Below are 19,603 nucleotides of genomic sequence, written 5' to 3' on the forward strand. Positions count from 1 at the left end.
GTTGACCGGGTCTTAACCTTCTGTCTATTATATTTATATTGTCCAAATAGCTTCTTATCCTGATCATCCTTCATTCCAGACGCTTCCTTTCTTGGAGTCTTTCTTACGATCTTCGATGTCCGACTAACATCGAAAATCTTTTTCGGGATTCGGGTGTAATCCTTATAAAAACATTGTACATAGTAATATTATCTCGATTCATCACATTTTCATAACTTTTTATAACGTGATTAAAAGAATGTGCTACTTCCAAATTACTATTACAGCTTTAATTCATGAATTTCTTTTTATTATTTTATTTTTAAAATAAATACAGAATCTGGGATTACAAGCAACCGCAAGTAAGCTGTAATTTTACAAAAAAGAAAAACAAGACTAAACTGTGCACATGCGAGTTCATCCAATCCCCTAGGCACTGGAAAGGAACCGCCCTGCCTATTATTCTACGGAATCCTAGGCATAGTCAGATTAAAAGGTAATAAACGGACCAGAAGAAAAAGAAAAATTAAAAGATGTAATATAAAATACTAAGTTAAAATATACAGATAAGAAAGAAAAATAATCTATAAACTGCGAATGTAAATTTTCAAACGACCGTCTATCCTGGCAGTCGTGAATAAAACCACTCCATCCACCCGCGTGAAGATAGTTCGAAGTTATGAGTATGATCCATCCTGGAGTTAAAGGACCATTTGTGTTGCGAGTGTGGTAATAATGTTGTAGTCGTAAACGGTCATCGAAATGATTCAGATTTCAGATGGTCGTACTTTCTTTTAGTCACACGAGATAAAGTCACGTAATGATTTGATGAAGTTATGTGTGCGCGAGGATGCGAACGAGCTAAGTGTTTGTTAAGGCGACGTCTGTGAGCGCGATGAAGGTGCTTCTTTTTCTTGTCGAGGCCAAGGGATTTTCCCAAAGTGGTTATTGAAGTCGTAACCAAATGGCTTTGTAAAAAAAAGTTTGAAATTGAAGCATAAAGCTGATAATTAAATGTTTGGTTTTAGAAAAATTTCGAACATAAGAATGGACGAGGTCGGTGAGGTTTTGAGGAACCAGAGTATGTATAATCAGGTACGCTGGATTGTTTGATCAGTAATATTCGAGAAAAAATGATTAGCATCGAATTCACGTGACAAACGTGAATTATCGATGTAAGAATTATTAAGTTCTTTTATTTTTTCCAATAAATTGTATTTTGTGATGTCGTTCAATTTCGGCAATGACGAAGGACAAAACCCGAGATGAGAATTTGTATCATTGATTCATTGACGGTCTTGCATATAGGACATTTGATAGGAAGTTGAGAAGAATCGTACAGCGATGGATAATGTGCAGCGAGCACCTCGCCACATGGTAAAATGTGGTTTAAGAAGGCCATCTTATTAGATTTGTCCGAGCTACATATATCGTCAGTTCGTTGTATGTCATCCAATCTTGCGTCAAAGGCCAGTTGATAATGGTCAAGGGATGATCCTGCTGGAATATTTGCTATAGGGAGGAATTATTATTATATGAATCTAGTGTTTTAGCATCCGCGATGATATTGGCGAATTTTCTGATGTGTTATTTTCTTTACTTATTTTTATATCATATTAGTAAGATTAATTATGTAATACTGAATTATAAAATGATAAATTTTCAATATTATCAATCTCTTTTTTTTATCGTGATATCATCCGATTTGGATCGCCATCTAAGATAGGACGAGATGAATTATTAGATAGAAATGCAGTAGCCGTATTTTCTTATCGTTAACGATCATGATGTTTCGTTCGTAAATATTTGTTATCATTTGATATAATGCCCCAAATGAATAAATTTAGAAATTTATATAATTTATAGAGAGAAACATAAAATATATTTATTCAATTTATTATTAATTTTCTTATAATTACAAACTTATCATTATAATATTAAAATTATTTTGCACGTATTTCCTCCAATAATTTCTCCAATTTCTCCAATTTCTCTAATTTTTCTTTATCTGATTTCTCTAAATTCTCTAACTTATCTAATGTCTTACCATAAGTTTTTTCTAATTCTTCTAACTTATCTAATTTCTTTAATATTACCTTATTGTCAATAGGGTCATGTTTAATTTGAAGTTTGTCCAATAAATTTTTCCGCATCTCCGCGAATTCCTGTTCCTTAGTATCCCATTCACCCTTTTCAATCAATCTTTCAATTTCTTTTCGAGTCTTATCAGCATCGGCATAATAATGTCTTGAAAAATAAATTTGAATAATTAATAAAATCATAACATTAAATTCTTTTTAAAGTAAAATTACATACATTACTTCAGGAAACCATGTTTGCCAACGTCTCTGATGTGGTAATAGATAAAATAATTCAATCTCAGCCAAAATCTTTAAAAAATAAAAATTGAGATATATTAGTATTTTTACAGAAATGGAATGATTAATATTAATATTATTTACTTCTGCTTTCTGTATCAAATATGATACTCTATTATTATCTTCTTCAATTGCAATATTGAGTAATCCTATTAACAAGTTCATAAGATATACAACAATTAAGAGGGAAAATAAAACAACTAATACTGCAATAGATGGATTGTTTGTATAAGACCAATTGGATAATGCACTTGAATCACCTATTGATAATAAGAATTGCTTGAAATTATTAGAAAACTATTTTTGTATAATTATATAATTATAAAAAATTGAAATATACCTGTTAAAAATAAATACATAGCAAAAAGAGATGTTCTAATATCTATAAACATGTTTGTATTTTCATCAGGTATTTGAATCATGAGTGGGTTGGAGTTTATATTTCCATCAATTATTTGACCATAACTAGGTGTTAACTTCCAAGGATTATTTGGATCATTATTATTTGTATTATATTGATCAAGTAAAACTTCAGATTTTGGTGATAATAAAATATAAAATGCATGTGCAAAACTTATTATAATAATGAATAAGACTATTAAAAAAGAAAAAATCTTTTTTCCAACACTAATAATAATTGCAAAATATACTCCAAAATATTCAAAAGCTCTAAAAAATAACAAAAATTTTATATTCAAAAATAAGCATGAAAAAGAAAGCAATGTAATTAGATAATTATCATTCTTATCATTTGTCATGAGCCAGTAAATAGAAGTGTAAATTGAAAGCACATAAGCAATTATATCTGTAATTTAAAAATATTATATAATTAATTTCACTTTCTTAAATAAAGATATTGTAAAATAATTAAATTAAATATTTTATATTTACCAAAAATATTCCAAAAATTATAGAACCACTTAATAATATTATAAAAAAATTGACGAATTTCAAAAATCAGATGAATAAATCCAAGTATAATTGAAGCAATAAAAAGTTGTTGTCTAACTTCTTCATTGATATATTTCTGAGGAATTGTTGCAGCAGCAGTAAAGCATCCAAGTAATGTCATAAATAAAATCCAAATCATTATATAATAATATTTTCCATAAGTATTCCATTTAAAATTAATTATTGCCTCTCCATTCCATGTTTTATAGATAGTTCTATTTATTGTTTCAGTAAATAAACTAGGTTGAGGTTTAATTAATTCTAAAAACCAGTTATAATCTTTTGAATAATTAACAAAATTAATATAAGGAATCATGAAAGTGATTGTTGGTGTTGTTGTTACATCTTTAAAAGGTTCAACAATGAGATATTTAAAAAGCAAAGAAAGGAAATAGTAAACAAGGGAAAATAAATCTGTAATGTAAATGTCATTAATAAAACTGTATTTTGATAAAATATAAAATGTAGTCAAATAAAGGGGTAAAGTTAAAAGTATTATTAAAACTTGAATAACACATATAATTAAGTATATAAATATCAATAAATCTCCATCTTCTATTATGCAATAAAATTTATAATGGTATTTTGTCCATAAAAGAGATTGAGATAAATTAGCTACTTGGGGAAATTGAAAAAAAGAATAAAGATGTAAATTTTTATTTCGATGCTCTATACTATAAAAAGAAGAATCTATGATCATATTCATTTCCGATGAATATTTTAGAATATATTCTGGATAATATTCATCTAGTAATGGCATTGCAGAAGTGATAATGCTTAGAAATGACTTATTGTTCATTAAATCCTCTTTAAAATAAGTCATACATTTTTTATAAATCTCATCAATTAATTCTAACTTATGTTCTTTAATTGCAAATGCTAATAATTCAACTCCATAATTCAAAAAACTTGACTTATTATTTTTTATAACTGAAACCCATCCGTCTACTCTAAAACTATCAGAATTTGGTAATGGTAAAGTAGATTTTGAAAATATTTTTTTGTAATATTGAAGTATATTCATATTGTCTTTTCTGACAAATTCAGGTACTGAATAATAAACAAATTTCATAAAATAAAAATAGTTTAAAGAAATAGACTTGTTATTTTCACTAAAAGTATAAATAAGAATACCAAATGTTGTTAATATAACAACATCATTGTTATTAAATAATGAGCTTGCAATTATTTCATGATCATTGTAAAAACCATTAGAAAGTACAAATTTATAAGGACAATAATAGTTATCAGTTCTCCTGATAATTAAATTCCATTCAGTATTATGATTACTAATGGTGGAAACTGCTAGGTCAATTTTATTGTCATCAACACATATATCCCATTTAATTAAATTTCCAATCAATTCAGTTGATTTTTTTTTACTATCACTATCATCACTATAATCATCGCTTATGACTTTTTGAAATAATGTAGACGCGGTATCCATAAATGAATGAATATTTATGGTTTCGTAAGTTTTCTTGATTTTATCGTCATCATCACATTCAATAATTTTATTATTTTCTATATTTAATTCATCAGAATTTTTGGATGAAAAGTTCGTTTCTGACATCTTTTCTTTAAATTTAGATTTCCAAACACTTCCAAAAACTAAATTTTTTGTTCATCAGTTGGTTTATCAAATAAAGTTTGATTAAATCTATTTTTGTATTTATTGTTCCAGCAATATTTGATTTCTTTATCCGGTGTATAATAGAATAAAGAAGGTAAAAGAAATAAACCATTATAATCCATAAAATTATATAGTCGAATATCTAAATAAGAACATAATGGTTTAATATGAATAATAATTAAAATATAAATAAAATTTTTAAAATAGTTACCATTATTTGTATCCAAAGAAGTAATAGGAATTCTAAATTCGATTGAATAAATGATGATTTTATCATTGATTTTTAGAAAAATAAACTTTTTGTTACTGAATATTCCAATATCTTTTGTTTTTAACTAAACAATAAATAGTATTTAATATATTTAATTATCGGTCAGTTTGAAAATAATTTTATAATATTTATTACCTTATTCTTGTCATTATTATTACCAAATATTTTTACAGTTTTCTCAGTATTAATATCCCATTCATAAATGTAATCATCTGAAAATAGGTAAACTTTATCATATTTTGATATACTAATTAATTCATAATCTTCAGGCGTCTCGTAAAATCTCTTACATTCCCATTTGTTATTTTCAGTTTGCGTGGGATAAATCCAAATAGTTTTATGATTTCTAAAACTTACAGAACCAAAATTACTATATAAAATATATAAAATAAGTTCACCTTTTAAATTAAAGTTACAGTAGTAATCTATTAGTTTGGCAACTTTTGTGTTTATATTTAATGCAATTTTTTCATTATTATTATTCATATCGATTACTAAAAAAAATATATTAATGTTAAAATAAATATCAATTACCATAATTTAATAAATACATAATCAAATAATTATCACTTACTAGTAGAAATATATTTACGATCAGTATAAGTAGCATAAGCAAGTTTCTTATCATCAGAAACACACAAACTTTCGATTTCATCTTCATTAATTTTAACAGTTTGATCTAATTTAAGTTGAACCTTATCTATATCTTCAACATTCCAACCGACAATTGAACGATCTTCTTTACTATAAGTAATAAGGTATTTTTCATTTGGTGATATTTCTATCTTAGTAATAGGTTTACCATTATGTGATTTATTATCGAGGGTAAATATTTTGTCAACATCATTTATATCATCGATATCATTGAAGATAAATATTTTATCAACATCATCTTTATCAACATCGATTTCGATTTTGTCAGCATCATTGTTAATTTTTACTGGAATGTTATCCATTGGTAATCGCTTATAAAATATATAAATTTATTGCCAGAGAAATAATTTTTATCTCGTCCATTTGCGATTTATATGTTATTTTGTGTAACATGCATGACTGTACGTAGAAAAAAAATTTTTTTGTTGTGAAAAGTTATTTGGGCTTTTTTATTTGCGCCTCCTGCATAAAAAAAATATTTTTATAGTGATTTTTAAACACTTGTGTAAGCAATTTCCACATACTGATATTGCCACATCAATTTCTAAATCATTATCAAGTACGGTTCTTACTAAAATAGAAACTAATGACGCCCAATTACCTTTACAAGAAGATGCAAAAATGTTTGTATTTATATTTCTAATTTCTACAACAAATGTAGGGTTTTTTTTGTTTGTTTGAAATTTCTTGTGTTATTCATAAAATTAATTTTCAAATGCAAATGATTGATTATCTCTTATATCTGGGAATCAGTGTGACAAATGACAAATTGACAAGCCATTTTCTTTGTTTAAAAAAAACTCTACTTCCTAATTTAGTTTACGCCACTGCAGGTTCCCTTGTATTTTGCAGCAGGTCCACAGTCCACATGATAAACGGATCGACATAAATTTGCCTTTTTGCAAAATTACAATGAAATTTAGTTTTTCCTAAATTATATTTTTTTATTTTATTTTGTTTTTAAAAAATTTAATGAGTTACGAAATTATATAATATTTAAACCATTTTTTTTTTAAAGAAAAAATATGAAATTAGTCGTTATATGGTAACATAATGGTGTAGTTAGCCGAATTCCTGATTGCCGATCATCCGGACCCGGTTTAATCGCAGAAAATCCCTTGAAATTCCACGATGTAATACCTAAGCCCATGATAAGTCACGTTGCCACCTTAGATATTGACAAAATAATACTTTATTAATGATATAAATAAATAAAAAAAATAACGGTCAAATATTTATCCTAAAATTTTAAATAATTCTCAAGATTCGTACCCTCTTTTTAACAAGATCAAATTATCTGCTATTTATAAGAATCCCAATATAGTAATCTGTTAAACTCAACCTACAACTGTTTATATTATGCGTTGCCTTAAAAACTAAATATTTACTAAATGCATTGCTAAAAAGTATTGTTCCACATTATCCAAACGATGTTTATCATTACTAATTCATAATCTATTTCCTTAAACGTAAAGTCATTTTTAAATTATCTTCAAATTTATACTTATGGATCTACAAAATAATCACCTGATATCTTAATCACTTGACCTAATAACTCATTTTTTTAGCGTCATCTCGGACGTTACATTTACAACGTCATACTATTTTAAAATACTAAAAATTTTATAATTCTAAATATAATACTGCTTTCTAGGTAATATTATTATAGCATTACAACGACGATCTACGCCTGAGCCGGGTCTGGATCACGTTGCGACTAATTTATTTTTTGGCCAACTACACCATTATGTCGGTAATGCCAGTCGCAAATATTCAAAAATTATGACCTTTGTAAAAAATTGATTTAGTAAATAGTTTATACGCTAAAAAAAAAAATTATAAAAGAAATATTGATAAAAAAAGCAAATTCCTACAGACACTCTAGGCCCATTCAAGACAGATACAAATTTTAACCGACAATTCAATTATTTATAAACAATATCAAAAAAATTCTAATATATATGATTCGCTTTGAAAATGCAATATGATCGGTTAATGACACTCGCAAAAAATTTTTTCGAGTAATTTGTTTTCTAAAATAAATAAAATAATAAAATCAATTTTCCGAAATGACGATCAACAAGAATCAAAATGAAACTTTTAACTTTTTTCACTCTTGCTCCTCTTAACAATCTTTGCTACTTTTGCATCTGCACGAAAATGTTAGGGATGTTGTGCAGACACAAGAATTACTAGTAAGTTTTTCGAAAATTTATGAAAAACAAAATTATAATTCTGGCCGCATATTTAGTTATTTTTTTGTGATGTTTTTAAATCTCTTTTTTTTTGGATTATTTTTGTTTTTGGCTGTTTTTGAATTTGCATTGCGAGCTTTGCAAATGTAATGTGAATGCAAGCCTGATTCAAAACAATAATATTGCACCTTCCATCAGCAATAATGTATAACCAGTTTTTTTACCACAAATTTCAAATTTAGATAGTTGAAATTTAGATTTTCTTTGCAAATTGTTAAAAGTGTATATATATATATATAATCAATAATACATACTACGTATTATTTACTTGCATTATTTAAAAAGATAAATAATGTTAGTTGTCATTAAATAATTGTAAAATTTGTATCAAAAAAAAAAAAAATTTAAAAATTTTGGTTTATAAATATTTTCAGTTAGAGTATTTTTGTAAATGCCAGTAAAATGTAACTCATAGATTTGATTTCAATATTTCAATACAAAAAATTAAATAATGGGGGACGAAGTCCCCGCATAACATAGTAACACGCTGATCATTAAGTCACATTTTTTTGATTAACCGCTTTTTGGTATTAGACTAAGGAAAAAAATTAGATGCCGCAAGCAATAAAGAAGCTTTTCTACTTTTAGATAACAATATTTTTTAATCATATAATTAAGTCTAACGTAACCATGCCGTCCTTGTAATTCATGCAACAATCGGAGCCTCCATCAAAATCTGCATTTCCTACATACTGTAGGTAAATCTGTCAATTTTGGCCGAATTAGCTGAAATTTTTTACTGAGAAAATTTGGCCTTATAGTGCAGAACCTCTATACTCAACTACTTATGTATAGTAACAATTGATTGATTATAAATTCCTAAAAAAAATTTTTTTATATTAAAGTAAAAAATTTAACCGATAATTTTTATAGATATGACCATTAGCTTTAAAAATTATCGGTTATTTTTTTTCTAAATTAAATTTTGGCTGAGTTTTAGCTGTTTAAAATCTGTAATTTAAATATATTGATTAAATTTAGTCAAAATTGAGACTAGTTTAAATTTTGTATTACACGTTTTTTTAGCTACATTTAATGTACAGATTTTTTTTTTAATATGCCAAGAAGAAAAAAAATTTTAAAACTGCAAAAAAAGATTTAATGAATAAGGTTGTTTAAATATAGGTCAATTTAATGTTATAGATGATAATTATATACCATCAAGTGAATATTTAAAAGACAGTTCAGATGAATTTATAAATGAAAAAATTCAAAAACTAAGTAATTTTACTTTAATTTAGTCAAAAAATACATATAATAAAATACAAATCTCATTATCGTATACCTAATTCATCAGTTTATAATGAAATATAATAAATAAATATATTATATAAATTTTATATCATATAACTTATAAAATCCTAATTTCTGATTGGTTAATATATGTATTACGTGATGCTTACATAATCTGAAAAATTGAGACTTTTTTTTTATTTTATAAATCAATTCTTTTTAATAAATAGAGTTTAATTTTTTTTATAAAATTAAAATCCAATCATAAAATTAAATTTTATTTAAATTTTTTTAAGTTCCTATTATAGAGGTTCTGCACCGTACAAAAGAAGCAATCCATCAAGCTCTCTAAATTTAATGAAATTTACCCTAAATAATGTCCCCTATAAATTGGAATACGACCTATCGAGTTTTATTTTAGTCGCTATTACTACACAATTTTACAACCCTAATTCTTCTTTTTTTATAGTTCCTAATTAACCGACGTCTTTAAAAAAATTAGTTTTTTCTTAAAAATTTAGCAAACAAACTTTGCTGTGTAACCGTTAATTTATCTTTAGTGCTGTGGGCATTTTCGTTTCAAATTTCTTTTTTTTGATTAATTTCTTAATTTCATCGAATTTTTTCATTATCGTACTTGATTCTCTATTGATAGAGGAACAAACTGAATTAAATTAATAAAATTATTAATTCAACTTAAAATTTTAATAATTTAGGTCGATTCAAATTATATGAGACTGTACACATATTGACTTTTAGATCATTATGTAAGAAATCATTCAATCATTCAATCATTCCTCCGTATATTTATTAATTTATACAGTAATTTTACGTAGTATAGTAGTACAACTGTATTAATATCAAAACTATAAATTTATTGTAATAACAATAAAAAATTATTTTTTTGGACATTTCCACGTCAATTAGCTAGGTGCTTCAGGCACCCTGTGTGATTCTTGTCATGTTTAATATTATTTCATGGGGTGTGATTAACTATTTTAACTATTTTAAACTAAAATTAGAAATTTCCCGGTTATCTATATGAGACTGCTGGAAAATAAGTATAAACTCAGCAATCACTCGCAATTTTCAAAAATTAATCATGAGTGACACTTAGTGCGAAAGGGGATTAATTTGCTAAATCATCGTCCCCCAAAAAATTCGCCCCTTGAAATCAGGAAAACTCTTGAAATCGTGATTATACTTTTTTTATTTCGTTCATATAATGTTATCTAGGCTTTACCAATACATTCTCTTTGTATTTATTTATACATATTAGCCCTGTTCATTTCCGGTCGGTTACATTTTTCGGTCGGATTTTGTTGTATAAAAATTATCCGAAAAAATTTTTTATTTTCAATCGCAAATTGAACTGCTTTAGATTGAAATTTAATTCGAACTCCTTCTATTAATATATATTTTTTTTTAAATGTCACGTAAACAGAAATTATCTAATTTTGGTTGGTTGTTTTTGGCGTTCGAACAAAAAACCCCAAAAAATTGGGCTAAAAGTTCAGAAAATGGTTGCGTTGTACAAACTGATCTGCCCAATCAAAATTAACTTAAATCTGACCAAAAAATGCGACCGACCGGAAATGAACAGGGCTATTAGCCCTGTTCATTTCCGGTCGGTTGCATTTTTCGGTTGGATTTTGTTGTACAAAAATTATCCAATAAAATTTTTTTATTTTCGATCGCAAATTGAACTGCTTTAGATTGAAATTTAGTTCAAACTCCTTCTATTGATATATTTTTTTCTTAAATGTCACGTAAACAGAAATTATCTAATTTTGGTTGGTTATTTTTGGCGTTCGACCAAAAAACCCCAAAAAAATTGGGCTAAAAGTTCAGAAAATGGTTGCATTGTACAAACTGATCAGCCCAATCAAAATTAACTTAAATCCGACCGAAAAATGTGACCGACCGGAAATGAACAGGGCTATTGTAAAGTTATTGAAGAAATTTCAGTCGAAGACCGTACAATAACTGAGTTATAGTTCGATCATTAGGAATACTGCGGTGACCAATAGGAATTAATGCTACTAATAACGATTTCAAATATTGGATGTCTCATTAAAAGTTATTGTTCAGCCGATTAAGAATTTAATGACCGATATTTTTTATCTTCAATGTTTATTTCTTGTTTCATTTCAGATTATATAATTATGTAATAAAATTATTTTAAAACATTTTTTTTGTGGAGCGGAATCATAATTCCATTCTTAACAGGTTATATATATTTTTATATATTTGTTAATCTTCAATGTTTATTTTCTTGTTTACATTTCAGATTATATATTTATGTAATAAGGTAAATTAAATTAAAAAAAATTTTTTTTGTGGAGCGGAATCATAATTCCATTCTTACACAGGCTATATGTAAATTACTTATTTCACGGGGAGTCATGAATATCAATGATCTTCACGGCTGCTGATTGAACCTATCAAATTAAATTTTTTAAACTCATATACAGTATATATATTTATTTATATTTATTTTAATCAATGTTTATATATATTATTGGATGGAAAATATTATCTCTTTGTATTTATATACTTATTTCTCTATTATTAACAGTAAAAATAACATTGTAAGGTTATTGAAGAGATATCGGTCGAAAACCGTCCAATAACTGAGTTATAGTTCGATCATAGTTCAATACTGCGATGACCAATAGGAATTAATGCTATTAATAATGATTTCAATATTGGATATCTCATTAAAAGTTATTTGTTCAGTCGATTAAGAATTTAATGACCGATATTTTTATCTTCAATGTTTATTTCTTGTTTCATTTCAGATTATATATTTATGTAATACGATAAATTAAAACATTTTTTTTGTGGAGCGGAATCATAATTCCATTCTTAACAGGTTATATATATTTTTATATATTTGTTAATCTTCAATGTTTATTTTCTTGTTTACATTTCAGATTATATATTTATGTAATAAGATAAATTAAATTAAAAAAAATTTTTTTGTGGAGCGGAATCATAATTCCATTCTTACACAGGCTATATGTAAATTACTTATTTCACGGGGAGTCATGAATATCAATGATCTTCACGGCGGCTGCTGATTGAACCTATCAAAAATTTTTTAAACTCATATACAGTATATATATTTATTTATATTTATTTTAATCAATGTTTATATATATTATTGGATGGAAAATATTATCTCTTTGTATTTATATACTTATTTCTCTATTATTAACAGTAAAAATAACATTGCAAGGTTATTGAAGAGATATCGGCCGAAAACCGTCCAATAACTGAGTTATAGTTCGATCATAGTTCAATACTGCGATGATCAATAGGAATTAATGCTATTAATAATAACGATTTCAAATATTGGATGTCTCATTAAAAGTTATTGTTCAGCCGATTAAGAATTTAATGACCGATATTTTTTATCTTCAATGTTTATTTCTTGTTTCATTTCAGATTATATAATTATGTAATAAAATTATTTTAAAACATTTTTTTTGTGGAGCGGAATCATAATTCCATTCTTAACAGGTTATATATATTTTTATATATTTGTTAATCTTCAATGTTTATTTTCTTGTTTACATTTCAGATTATATATTTATGTAATAAGATAAATTAAATTAAAAAAAATTTTTTTGTGGAGCGGAATCATAATTCCATTCTTACACAGGCTATATGTAAATTACTTATTTCACGGGGAGTCATGAATATCAATGATCTTCACGGCTGCTGATTGAACCTATCAAATTAAATTTTTTAAACTCATATACAGTATATATATTTATTTATATTTATTTTAATCAATGTTTATATATATTATTGGATGGAAAATATTATCTCTTTGTATTTATATACTTATTTCTCTATTATTAACAGTAAAAATAACATTGTAAGGTTATTGAAGAGATATCGGTCGAAAACCGTCCAATAACTGAGTTATAGTTCGATCATAGTTCAATACTGCGATGATCAATAGGAATTAATGCTATTAATAATGATTTCAATATTGGATATCTCATTAAAAGTTATTTGTTCAGTCGATTAAGAATTTAATGACCGATATTTTTATCTTCAATGTTTATTTCTTGTTTCATTTCAGATTATATATTTATGTAATACGATAAATTAAAAATTTTTTTTTGTGGAGCGGACTCATAATTCCATTCTTTAACAGGTTATATATATTTTTATATATTTGTTAATCTTTAATGTTTATTTTCTTTTTTACATTTCAGATTATATATTTATGTAATGAGATAAATTAAATTAAAAAATTTTTTTTTTGTGGAGCGGAATCATAATTCCATTCTTAACAGATTATATATATTTTTATATATTGGTTAATCTTCAATGTTTAGTTTCTTGTTTACATTTCAGACTATACATTTATGTAATAGATTATATTAAAAAAAATTTTTTTGTGGAGCGGAATCATAATTCCATTCTTACACAGGCTATGTATATATTTTAATACTTAATGTTTATTTTTTGTATTATTATTTACGTAATAAGATAAACTAAATTATTTTTTTTTTTGTGGAGCGGAATTAATTGCTATCATAATTCCGTTCTTATGCCGATCAATAATTTACCCCTCGTTTCGAAATATTCACCTTAATATATAAACAAACCGCAAAAATATCCGCTATTTTTTAAATAGAAGTCTATAAAAAATATAAAAACCTTCCATTTTGATTAAAGAATAAAAATTAATTTGCTTTTTTAAATTTAAATTTCCTAATTATATTAATTACTTATTATCATCTGGATTTGAACAACATGAATTCAAATAACCAAAATACACAAGATTATTATAATTTACAAACGGATCAAACTGAAAATAGCCCTTCTCCTCAACAAATTTCTAATAATAATAATAATAATGAAAACATCCAACATACTTTAATTAACAATGTTGGAGTATCTAATACGAATTTAAACACCTTGCACATTAATACTATTAATTCTACGACTCTTGCGCCTAATAATACTACATTTGAGTTTTATTTTTATTTACCAAACGATACTCGTATCTATCGTGTTACTTATTCTGAATTAAATCCATCAGAAAATGTTCAAATTTTGAATAATAGGATTAATCTATCTCATGTCCCTGATTACCAGTTGCCGTACCATTATAATGTACAATCCCTAATTCGGCAACAGATTCAGCAACAAGTCCAACATCCTATTGTTTATCAACAAGATAACATTCAACAACAATACTTCGATACTACTCAACCAACTTCCCAAGTATACTCAAATAATGACACCTATAATACAACTTCAATTTCAGTAGACGGAACTGTTTCTTATGATATGGGAAATATGGGATTCCAGAATTCTCCCTAAGAACTACGAGGCTAATTATTAAATTTAATTGTTGTTGGTATGTTGGTAAAATAAAGTAAATGTTGTGTAAAAAAAATTTATTAATAAAAATCTGTTTATGAAATGATAACTCATTTATTTTTTTACATAATTATTAATTTGTTTAGCGTAAATTAAATGATCTTTGCCTCTCTATAAAGAATGGTTTTCTTGTTCAAGGCTTATTTAATTAATTTCATTTTATTATTTTATATATTTATTATAATGAAGCCACAGGGTGTAGTGACCTAGTGGTTATTTTTAATTTTATTCTTACTTTATTTTGGTTTTGTATTATTAGTAGTATTTTTTTTATTTTCGATATATTTCATTTACATTTATATATAGTTTTCTTCTTTATAATACTTTATTAATTTGATAGTAGGTTTTTATTTTCTATTCTCGTAAGCGATGACCAACTAGTTGGTAGCCTCTTGTAATTTCTTGAAACTGTTGAAGAACACCACCACGTACTAGTTTCTTCGTTTATCCTGGCGGATTAAAAGTTTAAATAATTTTATTCACTAGCGATGATTGACGCTCTTTTCGGAACCAATTAGTATTAAAAAATAATTAATATGTAACTAGTAAAAAAAAATAAAACTATAAATACCAGGAACGGGTAAATCTAAATAAACCGAAAAAGTGATTTTAATGATATTAAATAATATATACTGTTTTTTTATCGATTAACTACTACGTTAGTTTCTTGAGCTACGATGCAGTTCTTCTTATTATTCCACAAAAATTTTTTTTCGTTATAGCGATAGGATTTGTGGTTACAATATAACAGATATGTTCCTGTATCAACACTAAGTTTATAGGAGAGAAAGAGCAAACTGTCAAAATTGCATGATAATTTTCACGAGAAGAAAAGATCAAATGGGAATATTAGATTGCAGTTCAAAGGAGTATGTTTGTACATCCTACTCAGTTAAACGTTCTGATAGTCACTATACTTTATCGTTAGGGGATTCATGACCGTACCAGGGTTTAAATATGGCTGTATTGACCTTAGTATGGAATGGTTTCGTCAGCTGTTGGTCTTTTATTAGGATCAGAATCCCAACACCTCTTCATTAATCTTACATATATAACATATATAGCGGGTAATGTGTCTTCAACAATTTTCGGTCTCAATCCTTTACAAATATCTAAAGAAAGGTCAAAATCATGAGGTCTATTGTTGAAAACAGGAATACCAGATGTAAGTTCCCACATAATAATTCCAAAAGAATAAATATCAGAAGCTTTAGTATATAGCTTTCCACGCAATACTTCTGGAGCTATGTAAAGAATTACTCCATAAATTTCATTTGTAATAGCAGTTTTATTTACTGGTCTACTTAATCCAAAATCGCTTATAACATGTCGGTTACCGATACTACTTAGAAGTACATTTCCACTATGAAAATCATCATGAACTAAATTACGCTTGTGTAAAGTTAAAAGTGCTTTTGCAATATACACTAAACTATGATATTTTTGATAAGATTTTATTCTTAAATTAGTTCTTAGATTTCCTTCATCCATAAATTTCATTACCATCATATAATTTGATGTTTCTGGATCTTGCGTTATTCTATATGTGCGTACAGCTGACTCATAAGAACGACTTCGACTCACACATTGCAGATGATTTGTCAACTAAAAATTAAACAATAATATTAAATTAAAACAAGTATGTACTTTTTTAAAAGAAAAACTTACTTCGTTTAAGAAAATCATCATTAATATTTGATGAATTATTTAAGCTCTTAATGCAACATGAAATCCCCTTCTTTTTTTATTAAGTGATGATTTAACATCTTTTGCAATTTCATAGTCATTACTATACATAACGAAAACGGTATACCTTTCCCATTTTTTGGCTTTATTATTCCACTGTTCTATATACCCATCTAACCAAATAGCTCTATAGACAGTACTAAATCCACCTTTAGAAAGATATTTAATATTTCTAAATCTATTGTAAGGAATCCATCCTATAACAACTTCTTTTTTTCTTGCTTTCAGTTGAGTTTCTTGAATAAACTTGTCAATATATTTATTTCCACTAGTCCATTTACCAAAATCATGTTGAAAATTGGCACCAAACATAGAAGGTTTTTGGTTGTTCACAATCGGTACATAAACCATATTTATTTTTTCTATATTCATATTCACTCAAAGTATTTGAATTATTACTTCTGAAATTTCTGAAGTTCCTATTAGACTTTTTAGACATGTTAATTTCTTTTGCAAAATATATTTTTTAATTGTACAAAAATTTAATTTATATTTTAAAACGTCTTACACAAGTTAATTTATTTAAGAAAAAATTTACGACATTTCGGAGTTTCATTTGCGAAAAGATTGCTGCAACATTCGATCAATGAGACTATTTTCAGCAATGATAATAACATTATCATACCAAATTTGATTTAAAGTTTTGGTTACGCGATTTTGCAAAAATAATTCTTAACTGATTTATCCAGATAAAATAAATTCTTTTAATATCTCAATAAATTAATTTTTGAAATAACTGTAAATAAATACTGTAAATTAACAATTACTATGATATTACGGAAGTTTAATCATATCCGCGATCTGCAGAATCGGCCTAAATTAAGGGATTTAATAATTTAACTGAAAAACGTGATATTTGTTTCACAACCCTGCTTTACATGGGCGGACTGATAAAAAAAAATGGAACTTTTATTTTTGAAATAAAGAATACCGTCATAAATACAAATAAACAACACGAAGTTGGATTATTTGTATTATCTTCTATGACCAATTATGTATTCCTCTTACTCCATATTAGAACACAAAATCAAATAAACATTTTTAATTTGGTTAGTGAGAGAAAAAAAAAAATTTTTTTCTTTGAGTTTTTATGTTTCTCTTTATTTTATTTTCAGAAAATAATTAAATGTACGTACACGACAAGTTTGGTAAAAATAGTTTAATTAAAAAAAGCTTAAAAATTAGTTTGTGTTATCTGTAACAGTCTAAGCTATTCTAGAATAAATAAAAATAAAATGACAAAGTTAAAAAAAAAGTGTATCTCAATAATAATGTAATAATTAGTTTTTGTCTCTGTACATTATAAATTCATTTGATTACAAATCCATTCACTAAAATCTCCATAAAAATCTTGATTAGAATTAATTGAATGTAAAATTATTTATCTCCTACTGTGAATTAAATAAAAAAGTAAAAAATTTTTAGTCATTTAATTTGCTTTGATATGTTATTTATATTTTCAGTGAAAAATACTCTTTTTTGACATCCTTTTAAGAATAACAGCATCTTTCACTGAGAATTAACAATTCCTTTTGTGAGTTTTCGCTATTCAAGAAGAGAAATATTCATATTTATATCAAGAGTGAAAGGTGGAATAACTAATGAAATCATTCGTAAGTAAAGAATGAAGAATATTAATTGGTAAAAACGATTGGTTTTAAGATGATAAAGAAGGTACTATATTCGTAGTTCCAGAAATGAAATTAAAAACGTTTGGTATTCCATTTCGCCTTCAAAATTTTGCGATCTACACAATATATAACATCCGGGGTTAAAAGTTCAAGGGTAATGTTTACATCCAGGGCAAACAGGTGATCAATTTTTTAAAAATTGGGGTGATTATCTGAACACGTGTAGCTAAATACCGATAATTCTAATTAGACAAAATAACTACAAAATGATGATAAGTACCTAATTGATACTATGAGACAGAGGTAATGGTAGAAATGGTTGAAAATTAAGATATTCACGAGTGAATAAGACGCTTACTCAATTCATTATGATACTTTTTTTTTAATTATAGCGAATTTATAATTTTATATAGTTTGAGAATGACTCAAGGCTAAACAATGGTCTTTCATTAACACCAATATCTTTTTATAATGTGTCATATTTATTAATTTTTTATAGGTCTTTTTTGGCAATATTAAATATTCAGTAATTTTTTTATTTAAAAACCTGCAATTTTTTTTGTTAAATATTTTTTTTGTCATATATTATTTTTTTATTATATATATCTTTTGTCAATTCTTACTTCTTCATTATTTTATTTCAAACTGGATAAATTTAGATAAATTCTGGCCACTTAAATTTTTAAAAGAGGCTGAAAACTGAAGCTGAATTTAAAGAAAAAGGTGTGTAATTTTTATTTGCAAGCTTAGAATATCAGTATCCTGAAAGACCATGGCAGTAGATCACACCACTTGGATAGTATGGTATCATTTCTTTCCAAAGGCTTTTTTTATGAAATATGGTGATGAAGTGTTGTCTGTTGGTTCAAGAACTAACTATGTACCTTCTTTATTCTAAATAAAAAGTTCACACTGCTAACTAATATCTTATTTTCTTTCAATAGACAAAATTAAACAATGGTTAGAATTATGCTGGAGAAAAATTATTGAAGAACATAATAAAAAGGTGATGTTTATTATTATTTCTTCATTTTCAGGTTGAATTTAAGGGAAAAGAGGTGTATTTTTATTTTGCAAGTTTAGGTAGAATATCAGTATCCTGAAGGACCTATAAAGGGATTAATATAATCCCTATATTTATGTTTTATATTTCATATTTTAAGTATTTTCAGAATTTATAACTTATTTTTTTATTTTTATTTTTAAAACCACGTGAACAAGATTACAGAAAGATAGACAAGAACAAAAGATAAAACAAAAGTCGAACGCTATCTAATACTAAGCTATAATCAAACCGCCCGAGGACAGCACCACTCTGGTACTTTCAACGAACTTGGAGGAGTCCCTAACACGACATCACATCCTAATAAACCAAAGTAAAGGCAATCTAAACATAGACCCGTATTTTTCTTTCGGTCGAAAAGACCGCCACCTGTTAATACTGTAAGAGGTGGAATGGTTCA

The 19,603-nt window shown here is 26.2% G+C and overlaps 4 protein-coding genes across 4 annotated transcripts; 1 reads left to right on the top strand and 3 right to left on the bottom strand.

Moving 5' to 3' along the window:
* Positions 1 to 1,922: 1,922 nt before the first annotated feature.
* Positions 1,923 to 2,716, bottom strand: OCT59_027319 (uncharacterized protein; the record flags this gene model as incomplete). The annotated part of the gene is made up of 5 exons (XM_066136875.1): positions 1,923 to 2,226; positions 2,296 to 2,369; positions 2,442 to 2,506; positions 2,609 to 2,617; positions 2,698 to 2,716. 5 exons carry the CDS (start codon positions 2,714 to 2,716, stop codon positions 1,923 to 1,925), a joined length of 471 nt encoding a protein of 156 aa, XP_065993317.1.
* Positions 2,717 to 3,845: 1,129 nt separating this feature from the next.
* On the bottom strand, positions 3,846 to 4,881 carry OCT59_027320 (uncharacterized protein; the record flags this gene model as incomplete). The annotated part of the gene is made up of 2 exons (XM_025324837.2): positions 3,846 to 3,863; positions 3,928 to 4,881. The coding sequence occupies 2 exons, from the start codon at positions 4,879 to 4,881 to the stop codon at positions 3,846 to 3,848; spliced, it is 972 nt and encodes a 323-aa protein (XP_025184071.2).
* A 38-nt stretch (positions 4,882 to 4,919) lies between these two features.
* Positions 4,920 to 6,168, bottom strand: OCT59_027321 (uncharacterized protein; the record flags this gene model as incomplete). The annotated part of the gene is made up of 4 exons (XM_025331671.2): positions 4,920 to 5,083; positions 5,153 to 5,276; positions 5,348 to 5,706; positions 5,787 to 6,168. 4 exons carry the CDS (start codon positions 6,166 to 6,168, stop codon positions 4,920 to 4,922), a joined length of 1,029 nt encoding a protein of 342 aa, XP_025184070.1.
* A 7,962-nt stretch (positions 6,169 to 14,130) lies between these two features.
* On the top strand, positions 14,131 to 14,703 carry OCT59_027322 (uncharacterized protein; the record flags this gene model as incomplete). Its single annotated transcript, XM_025330122.2, has 1 exon — positions 14,131 to 14,703. One exon carries the CDS (start codon positions 14,131 to 14,133, stop codon positions 14,701 to 14,703), a length of 573 nt encoding a protein of 190 aa, XP_025184069.1.
* Positions 14,704 to 19,603: the final 4,900 nt, after the last annotated feature.

The sequence above is a fragment of the Rhizophagus irregularis genome, chromosome 7 (assembly GCF_026210795.1).
Source record: "Rhizophagus irregularis chromosome 7, complete sequence".
Taxonomy (NCBI): Eukaryota; Fungi; Glomeromycota; class Glomeromycetes; order Glomerales; family Glomeraceae; genus Rhizophagus; species Rhizophagus irregularis.